Source organism: Syzygium oleosum, unplaced genomic scaffold (assembly GCF_021117445.2).
Source record: "Syzygium oleosum isolate NSW1041296 unplaced genomic scaffold, Sole_v2.1 Sole_v2.01, whole genome shotgun sequence".
NCBI lineage: Eukaryota > Viridiplantae > Streptophyta > Magnoliopsida > Myrtales > Myrtaceae > Syzygium > Syzygium oleosum.
This window is the reverse complement of record NW_026607485.1, coordinates 37,602,881-37,620,791: the sequence shown is the minus strand read 5'-3', so window position 1 is coordinate 37,620,791 and position 17,911 is coordinate 37,602,881. Positions and strand designations below refer to the sequence as shown.

At 41.1% G+C, this 17,911-nt stretch overlaps 1 protein-coding gene and 2 non-coding genes across 3 annotated transcripts; all 3 read left to right on the top strand.

The window, feature by feature from the left end:
* The first annotated feature begins 1,833 nt into the window (after positions 1–1,833).
* Positions 1,834–17,649, top strand: LOC115669657 (rRNA 2'-O-methyltransferase fibrillarin 2-like). Its single transcript, XM_056318420.1, has 5 exons — positions 1,834–1,980; positions 14,714–14,792; positions 14,880–15,056; positions 17,024–17,092; positions 17,465–17,649. Exons 3-5 carry the CDS (start codon positions 14,937–14,939, stop codon positions 17,645–17,647), a joined length of 372 nt encoding a protein of 123 aa, XP_056174395.1. The 5' UTR covers positions 1,834–1,980; positions 14,714–14,792; positions 14,880–14,936; the 3' UTR covers positions 17,648–17,649.
* LOC115683408 (small nucleolar RNA snoR60) lies at positions 15,953–16,024 on the top strand. The gene has a single exon (XR_004006007.1). It is a non-coding gene; the product is annotated as a small nucleolar RNA snoR60 (small nucleolar RNA).
* On the top strand, positions 16,203–16,273 carry LOC115683431 (small nucleolar RNA snoR60). Its single transcript, XR_004006015.1, has one exon. It is a non-coding gene; the product is annotated as a small nucleolar RNA snoR60 (small nucleolar RNA).
* Positions 17,650–17,911: the final 262 nt, after the last annotated feature.

The following is a 17,911-nucleotide window of genomic DNA, read 5'->3' as shown; positions in this document are numbered from 1 at the left end:
TCAGCTGTTGCAACTACTAATTAATGAATTCTGTCGGCAACTGGTGACAATGTAATTGCGCCGAGGGCATGTCACTTCAGATGTTTAATTTTTCAGTAATGAGTCTCAAGAATGTACAAAAAATGGCAATCAGTGAGCCAAGTGATTGAGCGCGTAGGGAGAAAATCTTTTTTATTTTTTTCTTTTTCTTTTTGGGTGTAAAAATTGACTGCTTTGTGGGTGCACAATTTCGTCATATTAGCACCCAGGTTTTCCATTACCTATACTATAATTACATGACGCAATATTCAATGGTAATATCATATGATTATTACCTTTTCGTACCGCACTAGTTGCGTGGTCTGAACTCTAAATTGACCTAGCTATGCTTGTAAATGTCCTTTTCCCGAGTAATTCTCACGCAACTTCACTTTTTCCAAAGGCTGAAGATTTTATGTGAATGTTATATAATTAGACATGGGGCCTATATGGGTCGGTTTAGTATCCGACCTGACAATCCTTAATTGATAACGCCGCATCACCCATTGGACTTGTCCGGTTGAATTAGGATTAGTTTTGCTCCTCTTTACAATAGGGATAATTTGTCACAATAGGGATAATTTGTCACGAAAGTATAATTAAGTCTTAAAACTTTCAAAAAGTGCAATTAAGTCCTAAAACTTGTCACGAAGTGCAATTGAGTCCCAAAACTTTCAAAAAAAGTGCAATCAAATCCTAAAACTTGTCAAATTAGTCCATCAAGCTCTTTTGTTGATTGCACTTTTTGAAAGTTTTAGGACTCGATTGTACTTTTCATAACAAATTTTAAGACTTAATTGCACTTTGTGAAAGTTTTAGGACTCGATTGTATTTTTGTAACAAGTTTTAGGATTTGATTATACTTTTTGAAAGTTTAAGAATTCAATTGCACCTTCGTGACAAGTTTTAAAGCTTTCAGTGCACTCATCCCAAATATGAATAAACGAATAAAGGTCACCACCCACGGTAATTCTATGTGTGGCTCTCAGTTGGGCTCCATAAAATCCAACAACTGTGGCCGCACCGTGTTCATAGACCTTGGATCAAGCGAGAATTTCTTCATTTTCTTATGCCTATCAGATGGCCAATTGTCCACTAGTTATCTTGTTTTTGTGAGTTTTACACAATACTAAGGCCCCGACTTTCATGTTTTCTGTTTTCTTGTTTCAGTTTCATTTGAAAACAAAAGCATGAGACGGAAAAAAAAAAGCATCTGTTAAGATTTTGAAAATAATTTTCAAATGATAAAAGAAAAATTGAAAAGAAACTTTTTTATGAGTGTTTTCTCTCATGAAAACACGATGGATCGAGAATGAAAACAATAAGCCAAAAGTTCCTTCTCAAGAGGCAACATCAAAAGGGTGTTTGTGGCCAAAATAATTAAGGCGGTGTTCTGTGCATGTGAAACGAGAGTATTGTGGTCCTTAATTTGCTAGGATTGCTCTTCAATATCATTGGTTGCTCATCTATGGGAACCAGAATAAGAGTACATTGACTATGTCTATGCTTATTCCCACCCCGCCAAGGAAAAAGCACAAAACCAAAAAACTGGATCGAACTTATATGCAGAAATGACGTTTACACTTATTCAAAAAGTAAAGATCTTGGCAACCCATTATGGTGTCTCCACCCTCTGTGTTGATCAAAAGAATCCGTATGTGCTCTCTCAAAGAAATTCTGCAATGCCTTGCAATTGTGGCATCTTATCTGCTTATTGTGAAAATGTCATCGGGTGTAAAACTCATGTCTGTTGAAAGTTTTTCTGTGATTGGTTTTCATCTTCTCTTTTTCTGGTTGATTTTCCAGGCAATCTCTTTCTTAGTTGACGTTGAGTTATTTGACTCTCACCTTCGGTATGTAGACCAATCAGTGACATTGAAAGCATGTGCTGGTTTGAATGGTATTAAGTTGGGAGGCCAAGTTCTAACCGTGGTTCAAGCTGTCCCAGATCCAGCAGCAATTGTACTAATTTACCGTATTAAATGCATTATGTTTCTTGTTTCCTACCGGTTCAATTTAGTACGTGCTGACAATGGAAATGGTATATATTAAATTTGAACGCTTCTTTGTTTTCATTTTTCTAGAAATGTAACTGAGCTGTATTTCTTTGTGTTTTTTTCTCTTTGTTAGAAGATGGAAGTAAAGTGGAATATACAGTGTGGAACCCCTTCCGATTAGAGTTGGCAGCTGCCACTCTTGGTGGGGTTGATGATGTTGGAAGCGTGTGTCGGGAGAATCGACTAACCTGTTTGATGCACTATGAACAAAATTTCCAAGATCGTACATTAAATCACCAGCAAACGATGAATGAATCTTCTTCATGTTGGTCCGAATACAATCACAAGGAAAGTATTCTTGTTCCACAGCGTTAATGTCGATTGTCTTCTCTAAATAGATACAGAATCCTTATACGTCAAGAGAGAGAGAGAGAGTTCCGATTAATCTCTTGTCAATTGTTCATCTACTGAGGAAGTTATCTTAACTTCCCTTAAGAAACTCTTCTCACACCTCTTCAAAAGGTATTTCTCAGACACACTTCTTATTAGAGCAAATGGTGTCCTTTGGACACACACATCATGGGCTGATCGACGAAATATATCATCTCCCACTCGCACATGATCGGCTTGCAGATGCTCTATCAAGAACATAAGGCATTCAACATTCATCTACCTTAGAAACAATTCATACTGGCAAGAAAGCCGTGCGACCAGTGAGTACACCTGCACTTGGGAGCTCTAATTATGCACCTGTTAGGGACAACATAATGGCTATAACCCCAAAAATAAATAAATAATTGATGTCTCACGGTGTCCCAGACATATTTTGTTACATCAGTCCAAGTATACCTATCCCTTAAAGGCTATACTTGACTTTTCTCATGAATACCATGTATTTACAATTATTTCCGGAAGCCATTGAAGGCGAAATAATTGGTCGACCAGTAAACACATGTGATAGATGTAAAACAACAATAGTCTTCCTTCGCACTCATGTCTCTCTCCATTTTGGAACAACTGCTTTCCTAAATACGTCCTATAAAGCTATATCTATTCATGACCGCCGGTAACATGCTAAAGTAGCACATTGATCTTCTATTTTGAGAACATAGTCAGAAGTAACATAGGGCACAAAGTAAGGTAAATTATAAATTACCTTAAGGACTCACACGATGAATAAATAGACATAATTATACTTATCTCCCTTATTGGTCAAATAAAACACATATAGTATGAATTACATGCTATAGTGGATTTCTCTTTCTATAAGAGTGTATGTCATTTATTAATCATATCCACTATACGAATCTTAGCCTAAACATAGTCACATGCTTCTCACGTACTCATGTTTAGCCCGAGTGCTATATCGGCTCGCTTTCCACAGTGCCCAATTTAGTATTCGCATCCGGTTACTTTCAGACATATATGATTGTGGGAATATCATGTTCAGTCTTATCACATACGAATAACAGACCTTATCTTGATTCCAATCAAGGCGACATTAAATCGTTTTATGTACTAAACTACTCTTCTAGCATTTATAGTACATATCGTCTCATCTCAACCCGCTTACTATAGCGTTTGAGTTGATTACTCGTGTGAGTGAGCCAATCATTACTTGGTGACATACCTTTCAACAATATATGTGTGTTTGTGCTAGTCTCATAACATTGTACTAATTGATAAAACATCAATTCATTAACAAACAAGTACAATACATATACACACATAATCCAGTGATCCTCAATAATATTACATATCATAATCACATTCTACGTAATCCTAGAGACATCTTGTGGGTCAAGAACACGTCTCTTGGAACAGCCTTCGTAAATGGATCAGCAACCATCCTGTTGGTTGAAATATATTGTAGGACTACTTCCTTCTGCACTATTATATCTCTGATGAAGTTATTCTTTATGTCAATGTGCTTCGTCCTACCATGGTACTTGGGATCTTTCACATAGGCAATGCCTGCTTGACTATCGCAATATACTGTCACTAGTCTTGGGATATCAGTGACAATGGCTAAATTTTTCAAGAAACATTTTAGCCATACTGCTTCTTGCACTGCAGCAGAAGATGCAATAAATTCTGCCTCCATCGTAGATAAAGCTATGCATATCTGTTTCTTGCTATTTCAAGAAATTGCCCAATCATTAAGCAAGAACGCATATCCAGACGTCGATTTACACTCATCTAGGTCTCCTCCCTAATCAGCATCAGAGTATCCTAATAAGCGTAGATCACTCCCTTGTTAGCAAAGTCGATAGTCCATAGTGCCTTTCAAGTATCTCAAGATCCTCTTAACTGCTTTCCAGTGTGCTGGACCAGGATTTGATTGATATCGGCTCACTAACCCTACAGCATGACATATGTCGGGTCGAGTACACATCATAGCATACATCAAACTTCCAACAGCACTAACGTAAGGAACTGTTACCGTTTCTTTTTTTTCTTCTGGAGTCTTAGGACACATCTTAGTACTCAGGCCTTCGTCTTACATGACAGGGGTATCAATGGGATTACAGTGCTGCATATTAAAGCATTCAAGAATCTTCATTTTATAAGACTCTTATGACATAGCAAGGAGTTTATTTGATCGATCTCTTTCAATCTGAACTCCCAATATATATGCAGCTTCTCCCATGTCCTTCATTTCAAAATTAGAAGACAACCATTCTTTTATGATTATAACCAAACCCTTGTCATTCCCAACCAACAGAATATCGTCCACATAAAGAGATAAAATCATAAATTTATCCTCGGACTATTTGATATACACACAGTGATCCTCTTCGATCATCATGAACCCAAAAGAAGTTATGGCTCAATGAAACGAAAATACCACTGTCTAGACAATTGCTTAAGGCCATAAATTGAGCGATGAAGTTTGCAAACTTTTCGCTCTTGACCTTCAGCAATAAAATCTATTGATTGTTTCATATAGATTTTTTCATCTAGTTCTCCATTGAGAAGTGTTGTCTTTACATCCATTTGATATAATTCTAGGTCCAAATGTGCAACAATGGCTATGATAAGGCGTATGGAGGCAAAACTTACAACTGGTGAAAAAGTTTCCTCATAGTCTATACCCTCTTGTTGAGTATAGTCTTTCGCCACAAGGCGAGTCTTATACTTTTCAATGGATCCATCTGTCCTTCGCTTAATCTTGAAAACCCATTTATTTCTAATAGCCTTGCGATCAGGTGGTAGATCAACCAAGTCCCAGACGTGGTTTGTCCTCATAGACTCAATTTCGTCTTCTAAAGCTTTTCTCCATTTTTCTTTATCAGGGGATAAGAGAGCCTCTTGAACTGTTTTAGGCTCCGCATCGTCTTGTGGAGCAATCATAAATGTTTCTCCTTCAATCTCAAATCGACGACGGGAAATACTTTTACGATTACTTTTACGCAACTGAACTTCTTAAGAATTCAGTTCACCAGGCGACACTACACTCCCACTAGGTCTTGTATGTTGAGGTAAATCTGTATTTCCCTCAATAACATTAGTGGGTGTGTTATCGAGATCTTCCATCTCATGTAATTGGAAGTCCATATCGATCTCACCTCTACTAGAAAAAACGTTCTCCAAGAATGCGACATCTTGTGACTCCATTTCAGTCACACTTCCATCAGCTTCTTCACCTATGAACACGTACCCTTTGGAGTGTTCAAAGTATCTATTAAAGATACACTTCTTCCTTCTAGGGCCTAATTTGCCATATTTATGGGAAGAATCATGAACATATGCTGCACACCCTCAAGGTCGTAGATTACTTAAGTCTGGTTTTCTACCAGTCCACAATTCATAAGGGGTGGAAGCAACTGACTTAGAGGGCACACAATTAAATGTATAGGCAGCAGTCAATAATGCATCTCCCCAATATGAGACAGGTAGATTTGCCCGCGTCATCATAGACCTAACCATTTCCAATAGGGTTCTATTCCTTCTTTCTGCAACCCCATTTTGTTGCGGAGTACCAGGAATAGTCGATTGTCTTACAATTCCCTTTTCATCACAAAGAGCCTTGAATTGCTCAGATAGATACTCACGTCCGCGATCGGTTTTCAATGCCTTTATTGGTTTGTTCAACTGATTCTCTACCAAAGCTATAAACCGACTGAAGCAATCCAATGCTTCGGACTTATGGGAGATCAGAAAAACATAACCGAAACACGTGAAGTTATCTATAAAAGTGACGAAATATGAGGCTCCATACCTCGCCCTCACATTTAAAGGACCACAAATGTCAGAAAGTATAAGTTGCAATGAAAGTTCAGCTCTGGTTCCTTTACCAAATGGTTTTGTAGTTATTTTTCTCGCTAGACAATGTTCACATACGGATAGTTCAATATTAGCGAGTGACCCCAAAAGGCTTTCTCTTTCTCTTGTTAATCGTTTCATTTTTTGTAACTCAATGTGACCCAGTCTAGCATGCCAAGTACTTGCATCAATCTCCACATTACTAGAAGATACAATTAAATAAAAACAGCCATTAACATTAACTTTGTACACATCATAGTCAATGTCTAACACCATAAAGTCATTCAATACATAACCAGAACCGTAATAAACTGTTCCAAACAAAATGTCAATACAATCACCATGAAAATTAAATACATAACTTAAGCTAAGAAGAACAACTATAGAGACCAAGTTTCGCCGAATATCTGGAGCATAGAGGATATCATGTAGGAATAGGTTTCAACCACCACGAAAGGTTAATTTACATGTGCCGATACCCTTCACTTCAACTCTTGAGTTATTTCCAACATGTATCCATCTTCTTCCAAGCTGTATTCGACGATACTCCACAAATGCTCCTCGGTCTCTAGTTACGTGGTCTGTTGCTCCTGAGTCTACAGTCCACATTGGATGAGATTTAGCAAGCATTGCAGTGCTAGAAACAAAAGCATTACTCAAAGTAATTGAGTAATGTGGTACCCTTTTCGGCTCAGTGCATTCACGAGTGAAGTGGCCCAATTTGCCACAATTGTAGCACATCATCTTGGCCTTATCCTTCTTCCCGCCGTGCTTCTTGCGTCGGGAGGTCTTGGCTCTCTTGGGTGCTTGATTAGTCTCTTTTCCTTTATTATTGAATTTATGGTTCCTCTTGCGCTTAAAGCCCAAAACTTTGCCCGAACCTAATTCAGCAACATAAGCATGGATGGAGGATTTTGCAGCCTCTAGACGCTCATCTTCTAATTCCAAATGACGCGCAATATCGTCAAAAGTGACGATATTCTCATTGTGCATCATATTGATTTTCATATGTTCTCAGCTGTCAGGAAGAGACCTTATAACAGCATGAACTTGCTGTTCGTCAGTTAAGATATGACTTGCCAACTTCAGCTCACGTATCATGTTTGACATCTCCCGAAGATGCTGCCTCATCGATAGATTTGAGCGCTTCCGGTATGTGTCAAATTTGATGGTGAGTCTCCTCAACTTAGTGGCAAATGTACCCCCAAACTTGTCTTTCAAGGCAACCCACATTGCTTGAGCTTTGTCATAACTTTCAAACTTACACATGAGATCATCTTGCATATAACTCAGCAACGTGATGCGAGCAATGCTATTTTTCTTTTTCCAAGCTTGAAAAGCTTCTTGATCTCTTTTGTGTTGAGCAGAAGTTCCATACTCAAGTTCATCCATGGTGTGGTTGAGGGTTTCCAAAACCTCTTGCTCCTCAAGGATATATTGAACTTTTCGGTGCCAAATGTCATAATTGTCACCGTTCAGCTTCTCACCCTTATTAAGGTCAGCCACAATGGTCTTGGATGCTGAAGCCATAATCACTATCTTCTACACATTGACATAATAAACGTAGAATCAATACTAGCACATTTTCCACATAAACACATATATTTTAATTTACAGCAAAGACAAACTAAATTAATGATAATACAACAAAAGACACCAAAACGAAAGTTCACGATGTTCCCAATCAGTTTCAGCGTACGATTGTTCTACTATCATTAACTTATTTAATTTGTGCAAATTTTAAGTTGTAGGTGAGAATTTCTTCTAATTCTACCAACCTATGAACTCCCACTAGACTAGATAATTCACAAAAATATTTAAAACAATGATCACATCCTTTCTAGCAATCATATAGCATGGCATGATGTAAATCAAAAAATAGAACACTCATGCAACAAATATAATCAACAGCGGAATTCATGACGTAAGGATTTCCAGCCATTGTTTTAATATGCTCAAAATTAGGAAATTGCAAGCACATCAAACCATATAAACATGCCATCAATAAACCATGCTTTACATAATCTTTATGTGGTCATTTACATGTTAGCCAGCTTCTGTATTTCCAAAACCATAGGAAAATACAAGTAAAATGCAATAATACTCCAAAAATACACGTATTTAGGGTTTCGTATGCATTTTCATACCTTTAAAAGCTTCAAACATATAAAATAAATATACCAAAATGTAGAGAATTTCAATACGAACACAACGGTACCAACCACAGCTCGATCGGACTTGGCACGCGCCCACACGCGCCGCCTAAGTGCACGGGATGTGTGGCGCACGCGCCTGCCCAATCAGGCTATTGAGTTGGTCCGACCGGTCCAACCGGTCCGACCGTTGACCAGTCACGAGTTGGGTCAGGATGTGGTTAGGTCACCATCCGTGTCGGGTCTCTGGGTCGGGTTGGGTCGCTGGGTAGGGTCATGTCGCCGGAGGTCGATCGGCCGGCGAGATGATGTCATCAATGACGTCAGTGTGTCGTCACCGAAAGTTTTGCTGACGTCATTGATGACGTCAGCACGCGCCGGTTGGCAATGCGCGCGTGGCCTTCACGCGCTGGCTGTGGCAACGCTTTGGGCGCGTGGCTCCCACACGCTGTGGCTTCTGGCCGCGCGTGTGGGCGCGTCCGGCATCTTCCGGCGGTGCTCGACCCACCGTTCTGTTCGTCTTGACGAGTTCTTCAATTATATATAATAAAATATAATTTTTACCGTAAAGAATTTTTCGAAAATCATCCGAACAGAATGGTCGCCCGTAACGTTCAAACCCATTCTTCGTTTCAATTCATGTTCGTCAATTCATCTTGCAATTCCCAAGCAATGAACATGCAGACAGTATGAAGTTCATCATCATGATCTCCATATCAAACAGCAAGCGAAAAAAATCAACAGGAAAACATGTAACAGCCCGAATTTCGATGTAATTCTGGGATTAATAAAATTGACAATATTTCGCATTTCATTTTAGTAAGTCTCGCCCGGAGCTGATCACTCTAGGAATACTAACCAAAGGGGTATGGCTAACTAGGAAGATGGTACGTGAACCAGGGACCCGATCGCGAACCGGACACCGATCACGAGAAATGATGAGAGAATATTATGAACCAATGTGGATCGATCTTAGGAAAAGTAACGGATTTGGTTTGGCCAAGGCCTACGATGTACAATCGGATCGCAGGTGATTCTGCATGACCGAGAGTGCACGTGGCCAACCAGTCCTAAACTTAAACCGGACGATCGTGACCTCTGGGATTAGTGATAATTTCTCATTCTCTCAATGATCAGGACTGTCATGACTCGGATAAACCTAGGTCGATACGCGTAACCTCTAGACAGCCGCCCGTTAGTGAGAGACCCTGAAATTTGAAATCGAGCGAGTTTTGGTCACGAAATTGGACCCGGACTTTGATACCGATTTTCGAAGGCTTGCACGACTATTTTCACGATTCTGACATCATATTACGCTGGCCACACATGTTTGCAGTTAGTACGAGTGAAAATTGGAATTTCGGTCCGGGGGTGAAAAAATTACGATTTTACCCTTCGGGACACCACCGTCGCTTTTTGAGGTCAAATGAGGTTATTTTTCGAGGCCGACGCCATTTTAGGGTGGCCACGCATACCAGGAGTCGTTATGGCCACAAATTGGAATTTCGACAAAAATTGGAAAAATTGACGATTTTGCCATTCAAACTTCGACGCGGATTTTCGAGGGCTTGCGCGATGAATTTCACGATTCCGACACCACATTATGTTGGCCACACTCATTTGGAGTTGATAGAGATAAAAATTGGAATTTCGCCCCGGGACCGGAAAAATGACCATTTTGCCCCTGGGCTATTTTTGGATCCAATTTTTGGTAAATAATTTGGGATAATTATGGATAATTATCAGCTGCATTATTAGGGGCCAAAGACTATATTACCCCTCAATTATTTGATCCTATCTCTTTAGAACCGTTGGATCAAGGGTATTTTGGTCAAATCGTCTAGGATCGCGACACGTGGCGCCCCCTTAGCCCCTATTTTTGACCAGCTAACTCTCTCTCTCTCTCCTCCCAGCCCCATTCGGCCAGCAGCCACCCCAGAACAGCTCCCCCTCTCCCGTTTTCCTCCTCCTCCGTCGGTTTTCCTCGCCGTTCGTCGGAGCTCGCCGGAGCCACGCCGGCCGCCGTCCGCTGGTGCCGCTGCTCCGCCTGACCTCACCTCACCACCCTCACCTCGTTCCACTCTTTCTCGCTCTCTCTCCGCCATCCGTACATCGTCCGTACGGCCGCCGCGCCAGCCACCGCCACCTCGCCGGCCACCGTCCCCGTCGTCCGTACAGGTGTCCGTACGGGGGGTGTTCGTACGTCCGTACAGTCGCTGGCCGTACCGCCGTCCGTACGGCCGCCGCGCCAGCCACCGCCACCTCGCCGGCCACCGTCCCCCGTCGTCCGTACAGGTGTCCGTACGGGGGTGTCCGTACAGTCGCCGGCCGTACCGTCATCCGTACGCCGACCGCCGTGAACCGTCGCCGTCGCCGCCTTCGAAACGCCGCCACTGATTTCGCCGTTCACCGGCAATCGGCCGCTCGTTTCGCGTTGTCGCGATCTAGAAATTAAGTGAGTATATTTCCTAAACCCGGATTAGGACTGATAATGCATTTTCTGGACTGACTTAGATATTGTCGATGTATACTTAGGATAGGATTGAGGACCGGTGGGTGGAAATAAATCCAAGGAATTTAGTGGGATTATTGGAGATAATTATTGGACTAGTACGGATTAGTTGGAGATTATGTGATTGGACTGCCGGGTATGCCCGGGCTGAATGACTGGTTGATTTCTGTATCCAATTGTTGGGAAATTGAATAATGCCATGTCGCGTGACTGAGTGGCCGACTCGTGCGGAATGTAATTGGCCATATGATGGGTTGAATGGTTACTGAATTACGCATTGTGAAATTGGGCCGCACGGTATTAACTGGCCAAGTGAGTAATTGTTATGGCGTGAATTTGAATGGATATTTGAGTTGTGTTTGATGCTCATGTGGCATTATGTTGCATTTCATGGCACGCATTGTGAATGCCGAGAATGAGGCGTGTGATGAAATTGTGCGAGAATGCGTGCCTGCCATGAGCATGTGATCACCTAATTATGCCCTGATGCGTTTTACGCGGGGTTCAGATAATAATTGATTGTGTGTATGTGTGATCACAATTTCGCCCTGATGCGTGTTACGCGGGGTGTGCCGTCCTGAGGCGTTTTACGCGGGATGATGCCCGGTACGTCCGGAAGACGACCAACCTGATGCGTTTAACGCGGGCTCTGGTTCGTGAGGAGATCGGTGTTGCGCCTGATGCGTTCTGACGCGGGCTAGAGACACTGGGCCAGTTGATGCGTTTTAACGCGGGCCACGGAGTGTTGTGATTAAATGAAGAGACCCGATGCGTTTTACGCGGGTCGTAACATATAATAAATTGAGCAAGTGCCAGGGTGCCAGTGTGGGCTAGTGAGCCGAGGCATGAGTGTGGCGTGACGATAGCATTGCATGCATAAGAATGCATGGGCCGGTATGCGAGTATGCGGGACTCGGTGATTGGCACGTGTTATTATCACTATTGAGTATGAGCATGCGTTTGGCGCACGTGTGAATTGAGTATGATTGCGCCTGTGCCACGATTATTTTGATTATATAAAATGCTTAACCTGCAGGGTCAAGAATGTGGCCAACCTGGGCCCGAGGGCCTGGGCCATTATTGTTGTTTGTGAGTGTGTGTGATTGTTTTCCCTGTCAGGAGATTGCATGTTAGCCTAACCTAGGTTTAGGGGGTTATACTCGCTGAGATTCGTCTCACGGTTGTGTAAACCGAAACTTTTCAGACCCCCAACCGTAGAATGCCGAGGGCACCACCTCTTTTTGGGATACCGCATACTATTCAGCGGTCGTCGAGCGTGCACCCCTGTGAAAATGGAGTAGCCTGATGTAGCTAGCAAGGATCACCTAGAGGGGGGTGAATAGGTGATCTAAAACAATTTTTAGTAATTTATGTGAAAACAAAATAAATCACAGAAGAGTCTGAATAAAATTCAGATTCAAGACAGATTATAAAGACGGTGCTCTTGATGTGCATAATGTAAAGTAAGAGATAAGGGATAGAGAATCTGCACACAAGTTTATAGTGGTTCGGCTTATAGCAAGCCTATATCCACTCTCCCACGCTTACAGCCTACCGGCTGGATTTCACTATGTAATCAAGAGGAATTACAACTTCTGAGTGTTAACACTCTTGTGTATGATAGGACTCTCTATCTCACACAATCACTCTTACAAAGTATCCCTCAAGATCTTAATGTTTTGCTCAGAACGACAAGAGAAATGATTGGAGTATGCTCAGACTTTGGACTTGTTGATTCTTGATTCTATATTTCCTTCTGTTGCTCGTTGATCTCCTTAAATACTCCTCTACTTCCAAACTAGCCGTTGGACAGCTTTCAGAGGATCATCTTCCAATCTTCACCTTGGACAGATTTGTATAGAAAGGATTGAGTAGCCGTTGGATAACAGATTCTGAATCACGCTGATTCTGGTCGCCCATACAATCAGAATCTTGGTTTCCATAAGTAGAGCTTTGTCCGTTGTAATGCATTCCTGTCGTGATGTTTGATTGACAATCAATTTGATTGAGATTGAGACAATCGGAACATTCCTTCTGTGAAATCCATGCCAGATCACTAGCTGTTGTGTTACGTTCTGAATTCTGCGTCTGAAGAAATTCTGCGTCTGCATCTGAAGAGCTTCTGCGTCTGCGTCTGAATAATTTCTTCGTCTGCATCTGCATCTAAATAACTTCTGCTTCTGCATTTGCATCTGAATAACTTCTGCGTTTGAATTTCAGAACTTCGATTATGTGGGTCTTCAAAAACATACTTGATAGATTGTAAAGTCTGAATAACTTTCTTCTGAGTTTCCAGAATATATAGATTTGGAATAAATTAGTTCAGAATAAGTATCAGATTTATAATAACATAGAAGGTTTTGTCAACTTCAAAATCAATAGGAGTTTTCCTCAACATAGCCTATGTGAGATATTATGCTGTTTTGTTTGTGAATGTGGGAGAGTCGCACTACCATACCCAAGAATATGTGGCTTGGTGCTATAGAGGAACCGACGGAGTAACTGGACCCCCGCTCAGAACCTTCGACGTCCCGGTGGATGTGAATGGCGTCATGATTCCGCAGATGGTAAGCGGTGAGATCTCCGATCCTCCAACCTCACCTGATTGGAGCAGCCAGGGCGAGACCGTGGATGGACCTGTTGCCATGGTCGAAGAGGATGACGAGCCGGAAGTATTGTATGCTGATCCGGAACCCTTGGACCATAAGGACAAGGAAGAGCCGATAGCCATGGAAGTAGATCAGGAGCTTGATGGAGAGGTTGCGGAGCTGGGATCCGATCAAGAAATAGGAGCTGAGAAGTTCGAGTCTCAGGAGAGCTCGTCAGAAGAATCATCAGAGTCCGATCCGGACTGGACTCCTTAGGTTGGCCCTAGTCTTAGGCAGAGCGGGTTGCACCCTTTTGACTGAAACCCGTTTTAGCTCCATCCAGTACCCCTAGCCACTGACCCTTTTTGACTTGTGGCTGCTGACTGTTCGTTTGCTTGTTGCAGTGTATAAGCGAATATTGTAAAAAGGCTTTCATCGGTAATGGAATGTATGTTCTTGTTTTGATGGTTGTTCTACCTTGGTCTCATGTGTTTTCTTTTGTACGGGTGTATATATATATAATTATATACGTGATTTCCGTGTGTGCTTGATCTCTGATTGGGTGTTGGGTCGGCGACGCTTCCTGGGACGTCGCACCATAATCGACCTTTGAGTGGGATGTTCGCGCTTCGTAGGGTTCGGGGCGTGACAAAACAAGACAGAGATCATAACCGAGGCTCAGATACCAATTGGAAGCGTGTGTCGGGAGAATCGACTAACCTATTCGATGCACTAACAACAAAATTTCCAGGATCGTACGTTGAATCACCAGCAAACGATGAATAAATCTTCTTCATGTTGGTCCGAATACATTCACAATGAAAGTATTCTTGTTCCACAGTGTTAATACCGATTGTCTTCTCTAAATAGATACGGAATCCTTATACGTCAAGAGAGAGAGAGAGTTCTAATTAATCTCTTGTCAATTGTTCATCCACCGAGGAAGTTATCTTAACTTCCCTTAAGAAACTCTCCTCGCACCTCTTCAAAAGGTATCTCTCAGACATACTTCTTATTAGAGCAAATGGTGTCCCTTGAACACACACATCATGGGCGGACTGACGAAATATATCAGATGAGATATGGATTGTGAGTATCTCTCTTCCTTTTTCTCTAGTGTATTATAGATGCGTAGCTTCTTCCATATCACTGATCATGTTTCATTATTTTCAAATTCAGAAACCTGGTGCTCTGAGTTCTCTATCCGGGAGCTGCTTCTGGGACCACAGTATCTCATGTTTCCGACATTGTTGGCCCTGTAGGTCCGTTTGTTTTGGAAGAACGATTCTTTTACCAAATGACTTCATCAGACGACTCACTTATTGTCATGTGTTCCTTTTGGCAGACAGGAGTGGTGTATGCAGTCGAGTTTTCACATCACAGTGGAAGGGACTTAGTCAACATGGCTAAGAAGAGAACAAATGTTATTCCTATTATCGAAGATGCTAGACATCCAGCCAAGTACCGTATGTTGGTCGGAATGGTGGATGTAATATTTTCAGATATTGCTCAGCCAGATCAGGTATTATCTCGTCTTTGCCTATGAAAGAAATTGAATAAATTCTTATGAAGGTCTTCCTTGCCAAAGTGTAGGTCCAGGACTTAATCTTGCCTCTGGACCACGGAAAAGGAAATCCTATATAATGCATCCCGCCTCTATTTCTGTTTGACTTACTGCATGGTTTTGTTAGATGCTCGTAGCAAATTATTTCTCTGTTTAGATTTTCCTTCTTTTATGAAAATGGAGAATTTTTACCTTTTGCTCCTTTGGAAGCAGATTCCATGAATTGTCAACTTTTTATTTCTGATAAAAAAAATCAATGCTTCTTTGCAGCCTTCATTTTTATTTGTGATATTTTCATGATTAGTTTCATCTTTGTAGGCTTCATATTCATGCCATGGATTTTTGTTTCCCTCGTGTATCTGTGGGGCTTAAATTTGTATGGACGGGATGACTTGTTTTTTGGGGATTAACTTCTTGGTTTTGTGATTTACCTTTTCTTATATATATCTATATATCCTGTAACTGCAGTTTTCTTATACATATTTGCCCCAGAACTGTATTGTGTCTTTTGTTTTCACCAAGAAGGAAACTTTTGCACATGAAGAATGTTAAATATGTCTTGAATTTTATGTTCTCGGTCCGGTTCAACACCCGACCCGACATATTTTTGTGCGACCCGACAATTTCGGGAGCACTATTTATACTGCGGCTAGGTTTTCTCATTGAAGTAGTGAGAGAGAATTTTATTTTCAGAGAGTTTTGTAAGCCGTGAGCTTTTGTCGTTGTTTCGACTTCTGAAAACTGTACTCTCTTTGATTATAGTAGAATCTTGTCTTGCCTCGCCCGTGGACGTAGATCACATTGTGATCGAACCACGTAAATCCTCGTGTTCTGTGTTTGCTTTTCCGCGTTTGCTTCAACAAAGAATTTACTCGGATTCCCCTTCAAGACAGCACGGGTGATGCAAGCTCGAGTTTTCTGATGCATATCTGCTTGGTTCGCTCCATAATTTTTTTTGTTTTCTTTAGTTCTGATTTGATTTACTTCGAGAGATTTGAGAGTATAGTTGAATCTTTTTTTCCTTTCCTTTTCCTTAAAGATAAGTTTATCACATGCCCTCAGCCCGGCAAACTCCATGACTATTCCCTGTACTCGATTAGTACAAAGCATTTGATGAAATATTCGGATTCCCCTTCAAGACAGTTTGGGTGATGCATTTTCGAGTTTCTGATGCATGGTTTGTAGCCTTTCAAATTGTTTCTGTTGTATGAAGCTTAAGGATTTATGAAAATCAGGTTTGTTCAACTAGTGTGCATGACAATTTAGTGTTACTATCCGCGACTACAATGTGCGGCTTCTCAAATTTTTTAGTCTGGTTAGGTCCTTATTCATGTAATTGTCCTTATGACCAATTGCTGATTTAGGTTACCATTTCAAACTTTGTCGATAAGGTTAACCTGCCCTCCAGATTATAGCATATGGTCGTGTACATTATGTTGTCTTTACGGCTTTGGGCTAGGGGATCTTAATTTAATAATTACTCAAGCATATGCTAAATTATAAATTCGCATGTCTTGTCAGATTGAACGTGCTCTTGTTATTATTTTTGATCTAGTGTGTGCAACAACTTGACTTATTATGAAGTGGTGTTGGATGCACTTGATATGTCTTTCTGATCACCTGAATGGTCTTTTTGATTGTACATATGATAAAAGTTGCTGTGATAATACTCGTGAAAGTCTCTCTGCATTTGACTGTTTATCAATTGAATACTGACTATGAAAAAACTTGCATGACTTGTCCAAGCACTCCTTACACTAGACTTAAGCTGTGTGTAATGAAGTGTGTTCATTATACGTCAGAGGGAGAGAAATGCAAGGTCTTTAATCTGTTATTTGGATAACTTTTCTACCTGTTTAGAGTGCTTTGCTAGAAGATGTCTCTCGTTAACATGTGATGTTCAATGATATGTGGTTACATCTCAGGCAAGAATTTTGGCTCTAAGTGCATCATATTTTCTCAAGGCTGGAGGTCACTTTGTCATCTCAATTAAGGTATCTCTCTCTCTCTCTCTCTCTCTCTCTCTCTCTCTCTCTCTCTCTCTCTCTCTCTCTCTCTCTCTCTCTGTGGACAGATGCGCACTTGGTTTTTCTTTATTATTTTTCTTGACATGTGGCTTGTTGGATTAGAGGACTGTTGGTCACACTTCTATTTTTCCTTATCACTTTATAATTCCTTCACAAGTAAGACAAGTAGCTGGTGCAAGTTCTTGCAAGCCTAGGAGATAAACTACGACATCAGAAATGTTCTCATCATATCCGAGGGAGGGTGAAAACCAATCCTCTTGAAAAAAAGAAACACTAGAAATGTTGCTTCAACGAGAAGAGATGGGTATCAATTCCTTTTGGTTGTGCTTGTTTTTGCAGGCAAACTGTATCGATTCTACTGTTCCTGCCAAGATAGTATTTTCCCAGGAAGTGAAGAAGCTGCAGGCGGATCAGTTCAAGCCTTTTGAGCAAGTTACTCTCAAGCCCTTTGAGCGAGACCATGCTTGTGTCGTCGGTGGCTATCGCATGCCGAAGAAACGGAAAGCTACCCCTGCATCATAAAAAGTCCCAGGTTGCCTTAGTTGTTCAATCTCCTATCTTTTAGTCTCTCAGGATGCACTTGAATGTCAATCTTGATGTATGTCTTTATTAGATTGGAAGTTTTTTTTTTTTGGTCAGATATTAGATTGGAAGTTGGAACGCCAATGTATTCAATGTTTTTGGTAGTCTCTTGAAATATTCTGAAATGAGTTCAGATTTTTTACCTTAAGGCCGGTAATTCAGTTGATATTTTTCCATGTCCAATTATCAACATCTAACTTTTTT

Bases quoted from the DNA above. Each gene is read 5' to 3' on its own strand.
- LOC115669657 (XM_056318420.1), top strand. From the start codon at position 14,937: ATGGCTAAGAAGAGAACAAATGTTATTCCTATTATCGAAGATGCTAGA. The intron at 15,057-17,023 runs GTATTATCTCGT...GTTACATCTCAG, and splicing joins ATATTGCTCAGCCAGATCAG to GCAAGAATTTTGGCTCTAAG. The intron at 17,093-17,464 runs GTATCTCTCTCT...TTGTTTTTGCAG, and splicing joins ACTTTGTCATCTCAATTAAG to GCAAACTGTATCGATTCTAC.